The sequence below is a fragment of the Bombus pascuorum genome, chromosome 6 (genome assembly GCF_905332965.1).
Source record: "Bombus pascuorum chromosome 6, iyBomPasc1.1, whole genome shotgun sequence".
Taxonomy (NCBI): domain Eukaryota; kingdom Metazoa; phylum Arthropoda; class Insecta; order Hymenoptera; family Apidae; genus Bombus; species Bombus pascuorum.
This window is the reverse complement of record NC_083493.1, coordinates 16,587,979-16,602,981: the sequence shown is the minus strand read 5'-3', so window position 1 is coordinate 16,602,981 and position 15,003 is coordinate 16,587,979. Positions and strand designations below refer to the sequence as shown.

At 44.7% G+C, this 15,003-nt stretch overlaps 1 protein-coding gene across 28 annotated transcripts in view; it reads right to left on the bottom strand.

Moving 5' to 3' along the window:
- LOC132908258 (twitchin) overlaps positions 1-15,003 on the bottom strand; it is an 81,342-nt gene that overhangs the window by 64,084 nt on the left and 2,255 nt on the right. For 27 of the 28 annotated variants that reach the window (XM_060962062.1, XM_060962063.1, XM_060962064.1 and 24 more), the window contains exons 2-15: positions 11,727-12,251; positions 11,401-11,422; positions 9,120-9,282; positions 8,823-8,964; positions 6,735-6,870; positions 5,894-6,097; positions 5,023-5,324; positions 3,913-4,130; positions 2,752-3,157; positions 1,301-1,473; positions 1,065-1,235; positions 847-926; positions 597-762; positions 149-304 (exon numbers count right to left, since the gene is read on the bottom strand). In XM_060962062.1, coding sequence (XP_060818045.1) covers positions 149-304; positions 597-762; positions 847-926; positions 1,065-1,235; positions 1,301-1,473; positions 2,752-3,157; positions 3,913-4,130; positions 5,023-5,324; positions 5,894-6,097; positions 6,735-6,870; positions 8,823-8,964; positions 9,120-9,282; positions 11,401-11,422; positions 11,727-12,039 — 2,652 coding nt within the window. In that variant the 5' untranslated portion in view covers positions 12,040-12,251. Of the gene's footprint in view, positions 1-148; positions 305-596; positions 763-846; positions 927-1,064; positions 1,236-1,300; positions 1,474-2,751; positions 3,158-3,912; positions 4,137-5,022; positions 5,325-5,893; positions 6,098-6,734; positions 6,871-8,822; positions 8,965-9,119; positions 9,283-11,400; positions 11,423-11,726; positions 12,252-15,003 lie in introns of all 28 variants that reach the window. The other variant, XM_060962084.1, reaches the window with a different exon arrangement.

Sequence of the window (15,003 nt, the reverse complement as noted above, 5' to 3'; positions counted from 1 at the left end):
GTTACTTCGTGTTTACGTGAGTCTGTGTTCTTGAGTGTGTGTAGCAAGGGATAATGGCTAATTACGAGCAAATAGAGGAACGAACACGTAACAAAAGGGAAAGACAGGTTAAATCGGAAAATAGTGTAATCGTAAGAACATTCGCTACCTTCTCTTCTTTCTTCTCTTCCTTTTTCTCTTCTTTCTTTTCTACCTTCTTTTCCTCTTTCTTCTCTTCCTTCTTCTCTTCCTTCTTCTCTTCTTTCTTTTCAACCTTCTTCTCCTTCTTCTCTTCCTCTTCTTCCTCTTTCTTCTCTTCTTTTTTCTATAATACGTACAAGGAATTGCATGCAACATTCAAGGACATAATGTACGTATGTTTTCAACCACCGTGAATTAAATATGGAAACGAACGCAATTTACTCATGGATGGGGAGAGAAAATTCGAACGAAGATTTCCATACATCTAAACAAATATTGTGCAATAAACTCGCGACATTGCAACCGTAACTCGAAACATTGGACACAATTTGTAACAGGGGGAAGAAACAATATCGAGACATCTTTGATCATTAAGTTTCAAACGTTCAACCATAGTGGAATTTCGTGTTTCTTACCTTGACGACCAGTCGCGCCGACGATTCGTCTTGACCGAATTCGTTACTAACAACTACTTTGTATGTTCCCGAGTACGAAGTGGAGGCAGACGTGATTGTCAGTTTCATGTCTGTACCATTGAAAGATATCATAATGTCCTTGGAGGATCTGACTACCGTGGAATCTCTGCAGAAGCGGAAACGGTCCAAATAAGTTTAAACGGCCGGTCAGAAAGCACGTACAGGTAACCGTTTAAAATAATTTATTTACCTGTACCACGTAACGGTAACTTTGCGATCCTGTTTCGAGAGGCTAGCGACAAATTCGATCGATTTACCCTCCTCGATCGTCTGAAATACAACAGATTACTCAGATTTTTCGCTCCCTTTCTAACGAAAAGAATACGCCATCTCTGAAGAGAAGCGGCATAGTCGTCGAAATTTGTCCATAGCAGTGAAAAATGGAAAAATTTCAATTGCGAAACTCACCGCAGACTTCAAGCCGGATATAATCTTGGGTTTCTCTCCTTCTTCCATAATCTCCGTCACTTCTACAACCTGCGACGTTGCCTCTCCCTTTTCGTTGCGAGCCACTAACTTGTACACACCCTTGTCGGAAACCGATACTTGCTCGATTTCTAACTTGACAGCGAATTCTCCCTGCAGGTGTAAATTTCATTAGCTTCTGGTCTCTGTTATTGTTAAAGCGGAAGCTCGTTACGTACGTCTTTAACTTGCTCGATGTGAACTTTGTGCCTCGTGTCTTCTTTCACGGCCTTCGTTTCTTTGAACCAAGTACAATCTGGCGTGAACTTGGAAAGGACGTGGCACTCTACAATGACCGTCTTCTTCTTCACGATCTTTATAACCTTTGGCTTTTCCTTGATCACAGGTATAACTAAAATCACACGATGGAAACATGTTGTCAGCCCCTTGTACTCGAGAAGCGTTTTAACGTCTGCGATATTCCTCTGATATCAACTCGATGATTAACCCTTTCGCTTCGTGCGTGGTTGCTGTATATACGTTTTCCTAAGTCTACGTTTTCCTAAGTGATTCGGCCAAGTTTCCTACGGGGCCCAAATCCGACCGCCGGTACGCAGAACGTAAATAGAGCGACAAGCAGGAATTCGTCGTTTATCGCCTTCGATTCATTGTAAAGAAAAGATTATTTATTTCTGAAGTGGAGAAAGCGATAAGCTATCCAGCTAGAGTATTTCGAGGGATCTCGTGGCAGATATCTCGGATCTTTCATTTAGTCGAGAAGCATACTTGTGAGACGTACATCGGTGATTTTTCCCTCCTCAAAATGTTCGGTAAACAGCGTGAAAATATATTTGAAAGTGAGGAGAGTAGCGATGACGGAGTCTACAACTATTTTTCAAAGTGTCCAACATCGCCAAATGTGTTTGGAATGTTTTAAACAAATACCATACGATATAGGATAATGTAATATATTATCCAGAATATAAATTAATAAAAAGTATGGTATAATATGTTTTTAATATTTTCATGTTGTATATCCTATATAATATCGTATATTTAATTAACTCGAACAAGAAGAGCGTCACCATCCTTTGGTGACGGGACCCCCATGGAAGTATACTCGTCGCATAGATGTGTGCGACGTGGCGACGAACGTGTTAAATAACAATAATTCTTACAAGAACCATATATGAAATACTATTTCACTGTCAATGGATTTTATAGATTTTTTAGCATGAAACAGTATACGATCGTTCGGATGTTTGAAATATATTGCGTGAAACGTTTTAATGTTGTTTCAGCAATGAATAACTTGAAGAAGCGATTAATCCAGTATGTCGCTAAAATCAACAGAAAATGTTCTGCCGATAACGAAAAAGTATATTATTCGCTACAGATAGCACTTGTATATGCATCGTTTGGATGCAGGATACATGGGGTGCCGGTCTCAGAGTCATCGCGTACCCACAGGTCTCCTCGCGGATGGCGCCTATAAGCGGCACTCGAAGCGAAAGGGTTAAAGATATAATTATGGGAAAAAATGAACGAGTTTCTGTCTCGGAAATAATCGTTTCTTTGTCGCGAAGACTTTTCGCGTTGCGTCTTTAAGTTTCCCATAAATGCGTGAAAAATGGCAAATTATCGACCCATGCTAGGAGATGACGAAGCTAAGGTATAGGTGGAAACTCACTCTCGACGTTGAGCGTCAGGTTGGCGTTCAATTCGCCAAGCTCGTTCTTGATGTTACACTTGTACAAGCCCGAGTCTTCTGGGCCAGGATCGTTCAAAGTCAGTTTGATATAATAGATATCCTCCTTCTCTTTAACGACGCTGATCGAGATCTTCGAAGACTCCTTCACCACCTTGCCGGCGTGAGTCCACACAATCTCGGGCTTTGGATTTGCCTTTACCTTGCAATCCATGATCACGAGTTTACCCTGGTTTTGCGACTGAATACGCGGTTTCTCCACAAACGTCGGACCATCGCCTTCCGGTTCTGGTTCCGCTTCGATGTTCAAGTTCAAATTGGCGTTGCTTTCGCCGTATTCGTTTTTCACGTGACATCTGTAAGTACCGCCGTCCGGTGCTGAAGGATCCTGCAACAGACATTTAGATTTATCGCCAGTTTCTACTCAGCCTTACTCGAGAATCTTCAGCGATAGAAAGAAGCTCGTTACGTATCCGAATTTAGCATAAAAAGTACTTGGCGTTTCGTATGGAAACTCGTACGACAAATCATTGGTTCAATTACTACAAATAATCGATAATAACGTAGTACCGTGGACAAAAGACCTAAAAAGTATCGGCTCAACCATAAACATGGTCGCGAGCCGAGGTACCGACTGGCCCATCAATGTGTCGTCGGTCCTTTAGCTGAAGAGTTTCGTAGAAAAAAGGCCTATGTGACTCTGGCCACGAGCGGTTGCGTAACACGTGCGTGGTGAGACAAAGACAAAGGGACAAGAGGGATGCTAAGGCGGAAAGACGAATTCACAGTCATTGTCAGTGGAGAAGTCAGAGAGCGTGAATCGAGAAGCTAGAGAGTGCGAGTTGCGTTGTCGAGAGAGTTGTGGTCCTCGTGAGAGAGTGAAAAAGCGTTGGATCCGTTGTGACGAGAGTTGCAGATTAATTATTAAGTTGTCTAAAGTATAGCACGGTATTGCGATTAGTTCGTGTCAAATAACCATCGTCTCCTGTCTAACCAACATCTGTATCAATCCATATATTCGCAAATAAACTATCGTTAATTATTATCAAGTAGTATTCCCGATACTACAATAACGCTATGAAACGAACAATTACTAAGGTACGATTATGATAGTATAACGATATAAAATTTCGATGATATTACCTTGATCTCCATGATTAATTCGTAAACGTCCTCCTCCACGGTTTTCGTCTTGATCGAAATCTTGGAAGATTCCTTGACGACGTTGGTCCCACGGAACCATGTGACTTCCGGTTTTGGATTCGCCTTGCATTTGCACTTCATCGTGATCAAGGTACCGGTTTCGTTCGGAATGATACGCGGTTTCTCGACGAACGTCGGCGCGAAACCAGGTCCTTCTTCTGCATCTTGGAAAGATCCAGGGTTAAGCACGGTCGCGAGCAGAGTCCACTTCCGACCGTTCAAACGGCGGAAGCGACTCGCTCGGCCGAATCACGATTTTGGTCGAACCTAATGACCTTTTATTCAACGAAAATCGCGATCCAGCTAGTCGGGGAGAGTTTGATTTATTTTAGTGTTAGCGAAACTCTGATGACGTTAATTTTTCTACTATACGTTGTTCCTGCGAATTCTCGAGCTTTCGCGCGAGATTCAGCCGAGGATTCGAAGCGGGTTACGAAGCGATCAGAAAAGGACTCTGTGATTAGTTAGCGATAGCACAACATGCACTTACCTTCCCTTGGAAACAACGAGGAAACATACCGTGTCTGTACTTGTACGCGAATAGCACAGACGTGTTCTTCCGATGGACATTCTTTTTTTATTCGATTTTGTTTTATAAGAAAAACGTGCTAGGAAAGGTGGAACGTCTCGTTTGGCTGTCGACTCGGAACGGTCGAACCGTTTCGCAAAAACGCGGAGTAACGTACAGTCGAACTTGGGTAACTCGAGCCCTCGTACAGTCTCCAGAAACAGTGCAGGAGTCCTGCACACTTTACTCGTTTATCTGGCAAATTGTCTTAAGAACATCGATTTTTGTCCATTCCTTTTCTCTGTAATCCGTACGTAGAAACGCGAAAGAATCGGAATTAGCTCGAGTTAACTTCCTATAAAACCTTCTCTCGAATTAATTTCAAATAATTCGAGTTTAAATGAAATTCACTGGATGGATCGAGGCAAGGGTTGGAAAATTCGAGCTACCGAACTTTGACTGTACTTTCTCGAAAAGTAAAAGTGAAAAGAGCAAGAGCCAACGAGAACCGCGCGGCGTTTGTTGCATCGAGAGGGACTTGCCTTGGAAGTTGAGGGAGATGTTGGCGTTACTCTCGCCAAAGTTGTTAAACGCGTTGCATCGATAATTTCCGCCGTCGGCCTTCGTCGGATTCGATATCTCGAGCGTGAGCAAATACGCGTCCTTTCCGGTTGCCTTGCGTGACATCTTCACGCGTTTGCTGTCGGTGATCGCTTTCTGGCCTTGGTACCACGTTATATCCGGTACCGGGTGAGCTTCCAAGATACACTCCATAATCAAAACGTCTCCCTCTTGTCGAATAGTTGGCTTCTTTGGGAAACGCGGTGGTTTACCGTCTGGTATTCTGTGTAAATCCACACGTCAGATACTCGGCTCGACTCTCCGTTACGCGAAGATCGAATCCGCGCCACAGATATAGTTTGCGCGTTCGTTGTTCGAGTTTCACGGGTCGTCGCGTCGCTAGGAAATTTTTCAAAGAAGCTTCCCTCTATCCCCTCCTAGATTTATGAATATTACTTTTATTTGTTACGCCGAGCGAAGAAGAAGAAACGAACAATTTGTAGCTCTTTTTGCTCATAATGCCCGGCTCATCGAAACGGAACCATCGGAAATTTTCAACGTTCCTCGGTAAATCGCGAAACGTAAGCGGATTTTACACGCAATAACAAAGTTTCTCGTTTATCTTTCTCTTTACTGGATTCTGCTTTATACGTTTCTTCGCGCCTTTTATCTTCAACGAAGTCTCGCTCATAAGTTCATAAACGCGTTGCTCGTAAACACGCAGCCACTGCGACTGCGAGAACCGCGTTCGTGGCAAGGAACGGTATTACTGCCGACAACAAAAGAAAGGAAAAACTAGCGTAAATCTAGCGACGCGACGATCATCCGGCTCGAAACACGGTCGATGCATACTTTAGCTTGTCACCCCCCTCGAAGTTTAAGTTAATGGTCGCCACACCCTGGCCGTGCTTATTCTTCGCGACGGCTCTGTATTCTCCTGCGTCGCCTTTCGCCACGTTGTCGATCTTTAACCTCGCGAGATGGTACAGCTTCTGATCGAGTTCCAGCGACATGCTGTATCTTCCTCCTTCTTTCACCTCTTCGTTACCGTGATACCTAATTCGTGCCCATCAAACCATCATGTATGCTCAGTGCGTTCGAAGGGTGACGCGATTGGAAGTACGAAAGTTCGGTCGCTAATGACGTTCGACTCGTCTCGAGAAACGAGAGACGAAGAGAGAGGGGTAGGGCGAGCGGCATGCTGTGACAGGACTACGAGCTAGTGTCTCGATAAAATTATTCACAGATTTACAGGCCGTGCCTCACCGATTTTAACGACTTTCACGTACGTTATCGCGATCAACGTCCCGAGTAATTTCATCGATGCGCGCAGCTCGTGAAGATATTTCGACGGCCATCAGGCGTTATCCGTGTTGCACGATACAACTTTTATATTCCACTTTGTTTCCCTTGCATACTTGCACAAGTAGTTCAACGATTTTCATTTTAACGACGAATGCTGAAACACTCGACTGGGTTCTATCGTTGAGAAAGAGAGAGTCGCGTATTGATGAAATGCGACTCAAGACGTTGATCTTGACGACGTACCTGTCGAATCGTTGAAATTCGTGAAGCGTGCCACATACTATACCGGATGTTAAAAAGAAAAAAAAAAGCGGCCGATATTTGTAAGATACGATCGTTGTCATGGTCCTGACGTACTTCCGCGTTGTAGACGTGCACGCAATCTTACCACTTGACACTCGGTTTCGGGTCGCCGACTAATCGACATTCGAAGGTGATGGTGTTACCGTCGTCGGATTGCCTTATCACCGGTCGTTCGGTGAAGGTCGGTTTAATACCGTCGTCAGGTACGGGCGCCTCGTCGCCTATGTTCATACAAACGATCTACGTGTCGAGAGATCCCTTTACAATATCATTGCTGTCGCTTAATCCCTTCGCACCCTTATCTGGTTCAGCGACCAGGCAACCAGGCGCACGGTTCGATATTCAACCCGTACTGCTTGATCTGGTTGCGGAAGGTTTAAGCTCTTCGATTCAAGGTCAGAGCTACGTATCGATTCCAAGTTGCGCTACATCCTCTCTACTTATCGCTTTCGTTGGAAACAGACTGATTCGCCTAGCAAACCGACATCTCCTAACTTAGGTTGCTTTTCATCGTAGTCGTGTTCATTTGTTCGTGAAACACGCGTTACTTTACCCTTTCTCCTGCCACTGTGTTTCTTTTTTGTCCTGTCCTGTCCTGTCCGTACGATGGAACGACGTTTGTCTCAACGTCGTAGGAAAGTCTGACTGAACGCGTATCTAGCGTTTCCTTGCCAATGTAATTACGCTCTCTCGGTTATTTACATTCTCTTGTTACTACATAGAAAAGCTCACGTACGTTTACCACTCCATAAACTCTTTGGTAAGTGCGATAATTGGCTAAGCGAGTCAACCCTTACGTTGCGTAATTCGTCTCTTCCATTGCGATATTCTCGAGCGATGTCGATCTTGGAAGAGAAAAACACGATCCCTCGATCTTTCGTTCTCGTCTTTCTACGTTACCGTCGATCTCTACGTCGACGAAATAAATTACGACCGCGAATGGATCAAAGTCCGATCGCTCGATGAACGCGTAAACGCGACAGCTATCGTCTAATGATCGAATATCGCAGCGTAAAGGTTCGTGAAACGTGAAATCCAAGTATATATCTACGTTTGTTCGGTTACGATTCAAGTCCCTTTTAGTAAAGTCAAATTAGTCGATGATCTCTTAAAACACATCCGAGCGTACGCATGAGTATATGTACGTTATACATAAGTCTCTAACATCGAATGCTACTGTTTCTATCGCGTAACGAATATTACACGTGAGAAATTCACACGGCAAACGTTGCTCGTGCCGATGAGAAGACAAATGTGTACGTGACTGTAGCAACCTAACGAAGCGTCAGCACGAGGCGATCCGCATCCCATGCACCGATTTTATCTTTCAACCGTGCTCAGACTGGCTACGCGTACTCTTTCTTCCTTCAATTTCGTCTCAAAGATTTTAACCGAATGGAAATTTTAACCGTTTCGATGGTCGTCGACAACGTCGAAATATAAAGATCGCGCTAGTTTTCTCGTCTATCGGATGCGTGGAATGCTAATCGAAATTAATACGTGATTCAAGCAGCTTTATCGTTACGGATTAATTAGAATTCAATCTGCGATCTATGCTGTCGATCTATGCGGAACTCCCGATAATCCTTTTGCTTTTAGTCTTCTTTTAGATTAAATTGGGCTGTATATCGTCGCTCCGTCGAGCTGACAATCGATACGTGCTCATTGCTCGACCGAGATAAATCATTAAAAAATAAATACCACACGTACGGATGGAGACAGAATATGAGAAGAAAAAAAAAGTGTAAGGTGGGTGAGAAGAAAAAATAAAGAATAAAACAGACACAAGGTCGAAGAGAGGAGAAAATGCAGAGGACAGAAATTCAGAGAACGTGTGAAACGTAGAAACAAGATAGAGGATCACCGATATACACCCCGAATTAGTAGAGACAGAGAAAAGTGAAAAGGTGGGTGACGGTAAACCGGTTTACATTTCTTCTTAAGCCACGTGTCGCTTGCAAAAGAAACAAAAGGCAGGTCGAACCAACGATACCGTACAACTACGAGAAGAAACTACGAAGAACCGTAAAATCGTTGTTTCGATGACGCGAACGCGACGTCGAGCCGATGTCGCTACGGATCTAACGAGAGTACGAACAAATGTAAACCGGTGCCATCGAGTGTTCGAGCATGTGGATAGCGATAAAGTGAGCCGATTTCATATTATACTTACTATCGAAGTTTAGGGAAATAGTGGCGTTGGATTCGCCGAGCTCGTTCTTCGCGGTGACCTTATATTTACCAGCATCCTCTACGGTCACGTTTTTGATTTCCAGAGTGGCGAAGTACGAGTGGCCATCTTTATCGACGGTTAGCTGAAAGGTTTCGACGGTGTTTGATAAAATATTAACGTACTCGCTGTTAGATAACACGGGATAACGAGCGATCGTTAACGATCGTCGAGCGAAACCGATCGTTTCTCACGCGTCGATCTCGTAGCAAAGCTAGCGCTGTACGAAAGGCGACTAACCTTGTGCCTCGGTGAATCTTTAACCAAACTTCCATCGTGAAACCACGTTACTTTTGGCGTGGGATCAGCCGTGATGCGACATTCGAAAAGTAATCGTTTACCGTCGTCTTCTTGTCTGATAGCAGGCTTCTTCGCAAAAGTTGGCGCGATTCCATCGATTTGTCTACGAGAGCGGATGAAAATTTAAAGTGGACGTAAAATTGTTACTTTCGTTGGTGAAGTATCAGACTGCAAACGCAAGTGTAATTTCCACTCTTATCCGTGTTTGTTAGGCGAATAAACATCTTGCGGTGTTAGTAAGCGCCGCCCGATTATCAGTAGAACAGGTCGGTATTTGGTCGGACGAGCCAAAATTCTCCTACCTATGCAACACGATACTTTCACGAGCAAAAATATCTTCTTTATCGCTAACGTTGTATCGACTCGTTATACGTTATACGTAAGAAGATTAGTCACGAGATTCGAGCTTGCTTCTCGAAACGTTCGCGAAACAGAGAAGTCGTACACGTTCGTTAAATTTGCCATAAAGTGTAACGTAATCTGGCAGCACCGATATCTTTTGTTATTGCTGCGAGTCGGAGGTATCGTACTATGGAGCCGTTGTTACCCAGCAGGAACAGAGCCCCGTAATGGCTCGTTCGAGAGACGCTTCGTCTACCAGAAGCCGGTGTAAAACGCGAGATCAACGAACCCCTTTCATTCAAGCTGCGTTTGAATCGGAATTTCCTGCTGAAATATCGCGTCGTTTGCGTCCTATTGCGCGCCCTCGTACTCGTTGCAGCGCGTAAAACGGCCAAAGTATAATAAGCATGGTCGGTAGTTCGCTACTACGACGTGGCGGAGCGGAGCTCGAATCAATTTGCCGTTACTGCCGCGGCATTTGGCGAAAATAAAAAGAATAACGAAGCGAAGCGATCGTTCCAAAGTGTAAAACCAATAAGATGGCGCGATAGGAAAGAACGGTAGCAGAAGGGAGGAACGTCGAAACTAACTTTAGCAAAGAAGTAGGCTGCAGCTGTTTCCTGCGGCTTCCACGCTACGCTCGATTAGCTGATTCGCCTCGCGGATCGTGATACGTTCTCGTTGCAGGCGTTATGAAATCGGAGGGAAAAATTTCGCCGCGGCGGGACGACTCGGGCAAACGTAGATTTTCGAATCGGAGAAGGATTTAGAAAGGTACGGGCGTCAAAGGCTCGCGTTACTTTTAGAAATTCACGGGAATCACGTCTGTTGAACGGATCCGAAAATATAACATCTCGCCAAGCGCCTCGTCACGTTCCCGAAGAAGCAACTTTCGACCCAATTTCTACCTGCCTTAGAACGTTCGCCGAGCGAAAAATAATCGCGCAAAAATATTTCGCCCAGCGATGTCACTGAGATGTAACGCGAGTTTAGACACGTTTCGATCGACCGCCTCTTCGTTCCTCGACTTCGACTACTTGTCGATCTCTCGGAACCGAATCATCGTATCGGCGATGAAGAAGCATCGATTGAAACAATTGGACGTGGCAAGGGTCGTAAATATTTCGAAGCTGCCACGAGCGCGTACATGGATACATTTTAATAAAAAAAAAGAAAAAAAGGTTCGGGCAACGGGTCGAAGATAGACAGACGGTCCGCGAACAAATGTCGTCGGTTAAAAGACCGAGAATGAAAATAGAGGAGAGGTTCTCGATTCTATTTCCACGTCGACCAGTCAGACTCGTATGCGTGGGCAGAAGAAGAAAACTGAGCGATCGGCCAGCTAGAACAGCCGTGGCTGTCGGTTTCTCTTATCGGACGAGCGCGTGAGCGCACGTGAACGCGTCCAGAAATAGCGAGCATTCCGCGACGATTATTATTAGTTAGCCGCATTCGATGTACACCTAAACATTGTGGACGAAACCGCTGGTTTCGTTGCGATTTGCTTCCTATCTTTCCCGATATCTTTCATCCCGTCTTTGGTTAGTTCCTTTTATCCGATACAAGCCACGATTCCGACAAACGGTTGGTTACAATCTTAAACGTAGGTTATAATCACTCGCAAGCATTCGCTGTTATTCGTTGAAAACAAGCAGATCACTCACCCCTCTCTGCTGAGATCTTCCGCCGCTAAAAGCATAGAAAAGAAAGAGAAAGCGTAGTAAGCGAAGCGAATGGTACGGTGAAACGCATAGGAAAGAGAAAGAAGCGTTAGAACAGCGAAATAAAAATGAAAAGGGAAAAGAAAAAAATAAAAGACGGAGCCTGGAGAAGCGACAAACGTTCATCATTTCGAAACGCAATCGATCGTCGAACTTACTTCTCTCTAGGCTCGTCGACAGCTGGAAAATAACGAAACTTTATTTCGAATCACTCGAATTGAATGAAAACGAAGAGTGAAAGCGTTAGGGTACACGTGAAACGTAATAAAAGGAGAACGGTATTTCGGTTATAAGGACACGGACGGTCCGAGACCGAAAACCAAAGGGTCAAGAACGTATCTATTAAAAGAACAATCTTTCGAGTAGCGAACGTCGAAGTAGCGTGTAACGCGTTGCGCAACGTGACGCAATTTACGATAGGGAGGAAATGAAAAAAAAAAAAAAAAAAAAGAAGAAAAAGTAGCAACGAGAGGCAGATACTCACGGCTGAAATTCAGGTTGATCGAAGCCGCGACCTCGCCCATCTTGTTCTTGGCCTTGACCTTGTACAGGCCAGCGTCTGTCTCGATAACGTCGTCGAGCTCCAGGACGACCAGGAACTTGTTCGTCCCGATGCTCTGCATCCTGAAATTCGTCCTCGCATCTGCGCTGAGTTCTGTCTCGCCTCGATACCACGATATCTCGGGTTTAGGCGCGCTGATCAGTTGACACTCGAAGATCAACCGGTTCCCATCGTCCTCCTGCCTTAGTTGCGGCTTCTGGGTGAAGCTCGGCGCGAAATCGTCGGCGACCCCCATGGTGTTGGGTCGCCTTCGCCCCTTCTCCCTTTACCGCGAATTTCTCGGGTGGCGCGCCACCCTCTCGCCTTAGAAATCGAGGACTCGCTCGGTTCTTTGCTTCCTTCTCTTGCTTCCAGACAAATCTCGTCTATCCGCTTCGAGTCGGTTTAAACGGCGCCGACCCGCGGCACCATCCAACCGTTAGCCTCCTTCCCTCGCTGATGACGAATCTGTCGATCCGAAAGATCGTCTCGATCAGAATTTATCGGGCGATAAATGATTTTCGGAATGGGCGTCGTGGAACGATACTTTGGTTGGAAAATCCGTTGCTTAACGAAATAAGGAAATTCGGTGTTGAAAGGGTTGATAGTCGTTGCTAAATAGACGTTTCGTAAAGCGAAGATTAGCGACCATTAAATCGAGCGATAGATTAACTTGGACGGCTCGAGATACGAGAACAGCTTTTGATCTCACAGTCACGGGTAATGCGAGCCAAATTATTATACTTCGCGCGTTACATCCAAATTCAAGAAAACATATATCGCTACTAAGGAATTCAAAATAGATTTTATGTAATTCGAAAAATGTCGTACCACCGCCGATATCTTTCGTCGTTCGTAACTTCCGTTTGAAATTTACTCCAACTTGTACGTTCTCGGACATTCTCGCGTCCTACTTTGCAGATTTTCAGGCTTTCGGAAATATTCGAAGCGTAGCGTGAGAGCCGGCGGCGGAATTCCGGCGAACCATAAAACCAGACACCAATTGGAAACAACGTTCGAAGCAATCGGTGTTTTCGTGGAATCCGCGACTCCGATCGCGGGTTTTCAGGATTTTCCAACACGTCCAAGGCCGAACAATGACGCAACACCTCTATTATTAATGCGACTCTTGGCTCGAAAATAGGTGAACCAGTTATCTCGGTAATCGGTTATTATGTTTGGCATCTAATAGCGAAAATGTACGCGTTTGATTTACGACGCGTCTGGCGAATCAAAAAATCTCCATCTCGCGCCATAGAAAATTTCTTCCGCGACGACGATAGCGAGAAAAGAATTTACGACTCGGAAAATCATCGATTCCTTCGTATTCAATCGACGCGGATGTAACGTTCCGACGTGTAACGAATATAACTTCAAAGTACAAAAGTAATTTCGTCACGATACGAAGCGTTTACGATGGCTGCGACAAGTATTGGCACGTCGTTGTATTTATCGTAGCTCCTCGTTAATTAAGTGCAAATAGACGGAACCTCGTGAGGTTTGGTACGCGGAGAAGGCTTCGTTTCCAGGATAAAGACACGCGTCGATACTTTTTGCAACACCGTCGCAAGTACAATTCGAAGGCGAGAGATGTTACAAACGGAGGAAAGAAATGCAAATCGGAACGAATGCACCAAATGTTACAACGTCACGGTAAGACTTGGCAACGAGCCTCGAGACATTCCTCAGATTGCTCGGCTTCGTAACGCTCGTTCTCATTCTGCTCCTTTCCTCCGCTTCGTTTTCATCTTCGCTAACACCGTACTACCGTTTGGCCGTTTAATTCGATGAAACGTAACTTGGCGCGTTAGTTCCTTCGAAATCATCTTGGATTAAAATCAAATCGAATCGAAAGATACCAGGTATCTCTGCTTCTAACGTTCCGCTTGCACGCCGGTACTCGAGAAAGAAGGGAAGAGGAAAGGAGAGACAAAAACAGGGAGGAAAATTAAAAAAAAAGAGCAAGCGGTCAAAGAAGATTTGCCCGGCGTTCGATTGATAAAGAAAGACGATCTGGGTTAACGACCTCGATTTTCGTTCTACGAAATTGAGATCCGAGCCCGACCTTTCCAAACGGCAAGTTCCTTGCTCTTTGTTCGAGATACACTTTTGACAGGAGAGTTCTACGCGTGCCAAGTGAAGAAGGGAATGACCGAAGATCGAAAGGGACGTTCGGACACGAATCTAAGGTTTTCTCAGCAACTCGGACGAAACTGCTCGTCTCAAATATTCCACGAGTCCGTGCGTACAAAACTGTCTATATTTTTCGATAGAACGGTTCGTAATAATCGATCGACCGAGTTAACGATCGCGCGTCGATTCGACAGGACGTTTGGCAGTCGCTTGGATCGAAGGTCGTGGTTGGCCGTCTCAAAAATAGGTACACGGATTTTTATGAATGGGAGAGAACGAACGAACCTTGATCGGTATTCGACGTTATTTTCGAGACAATCGCGTTCGATCGACGCGTAAAGATGTCGGGCAAGCTTTTTTACGAGACAAGCTGCGAGATTTTGGTTGCGGAGGAGCGCGACGATCGATGGACGAACAGGTGTTTAGCGAGTAACGCGATGTCTCAATAGTTTCGTTCGCTGAGACTTGGCATAATTTTATTGTCTCCTCGCGATGTAATATATTCGATGACAGACTGGCCTAATAACAAGTGGCACAATGTACAGCCGGTTATAAAAAGCATGGAATGAATGAAACATCGTTTAGCAATGGCGAGACAGAAATATCGAACGATGTCGCGGCGTCAGCCGAGAGAAAAAATTAGCCGATGTAAATTTTCTTACGGTGTTAACGGTGTTACCCGCCACAGAAAAATATCTCCGTTCGCTGTGATCCTTGTTCAAAATTTCACCAAGGCCATTCGCCACAGATTATTCCAGAGAAAAAAATATAATCCCTTCCACGTAATTTTCCTTTGCGTTTCCAAATATCATCCGAAGCGCGGTATCGTACAAGTGGGAAAAAAGGCGTTAAATTTATATTCGAAAAGATCTCTGACTCTAACGGTATATCGGTTAAAAAAAGAACTCGGTTCGCGTTTGAAAGTAACTGCGAAACTGTGCTTAAAATATTATTGGATTGCGATCGATATCTAAATCGAAGAGGATCGGAAAGCGAGGGAGTAGGAAAATTCATCACGAGGAAATGATTCACGTTTCGAATTACAAGCACGGAAAGAGTATTAGATCATCACGGGGCTAATACCACG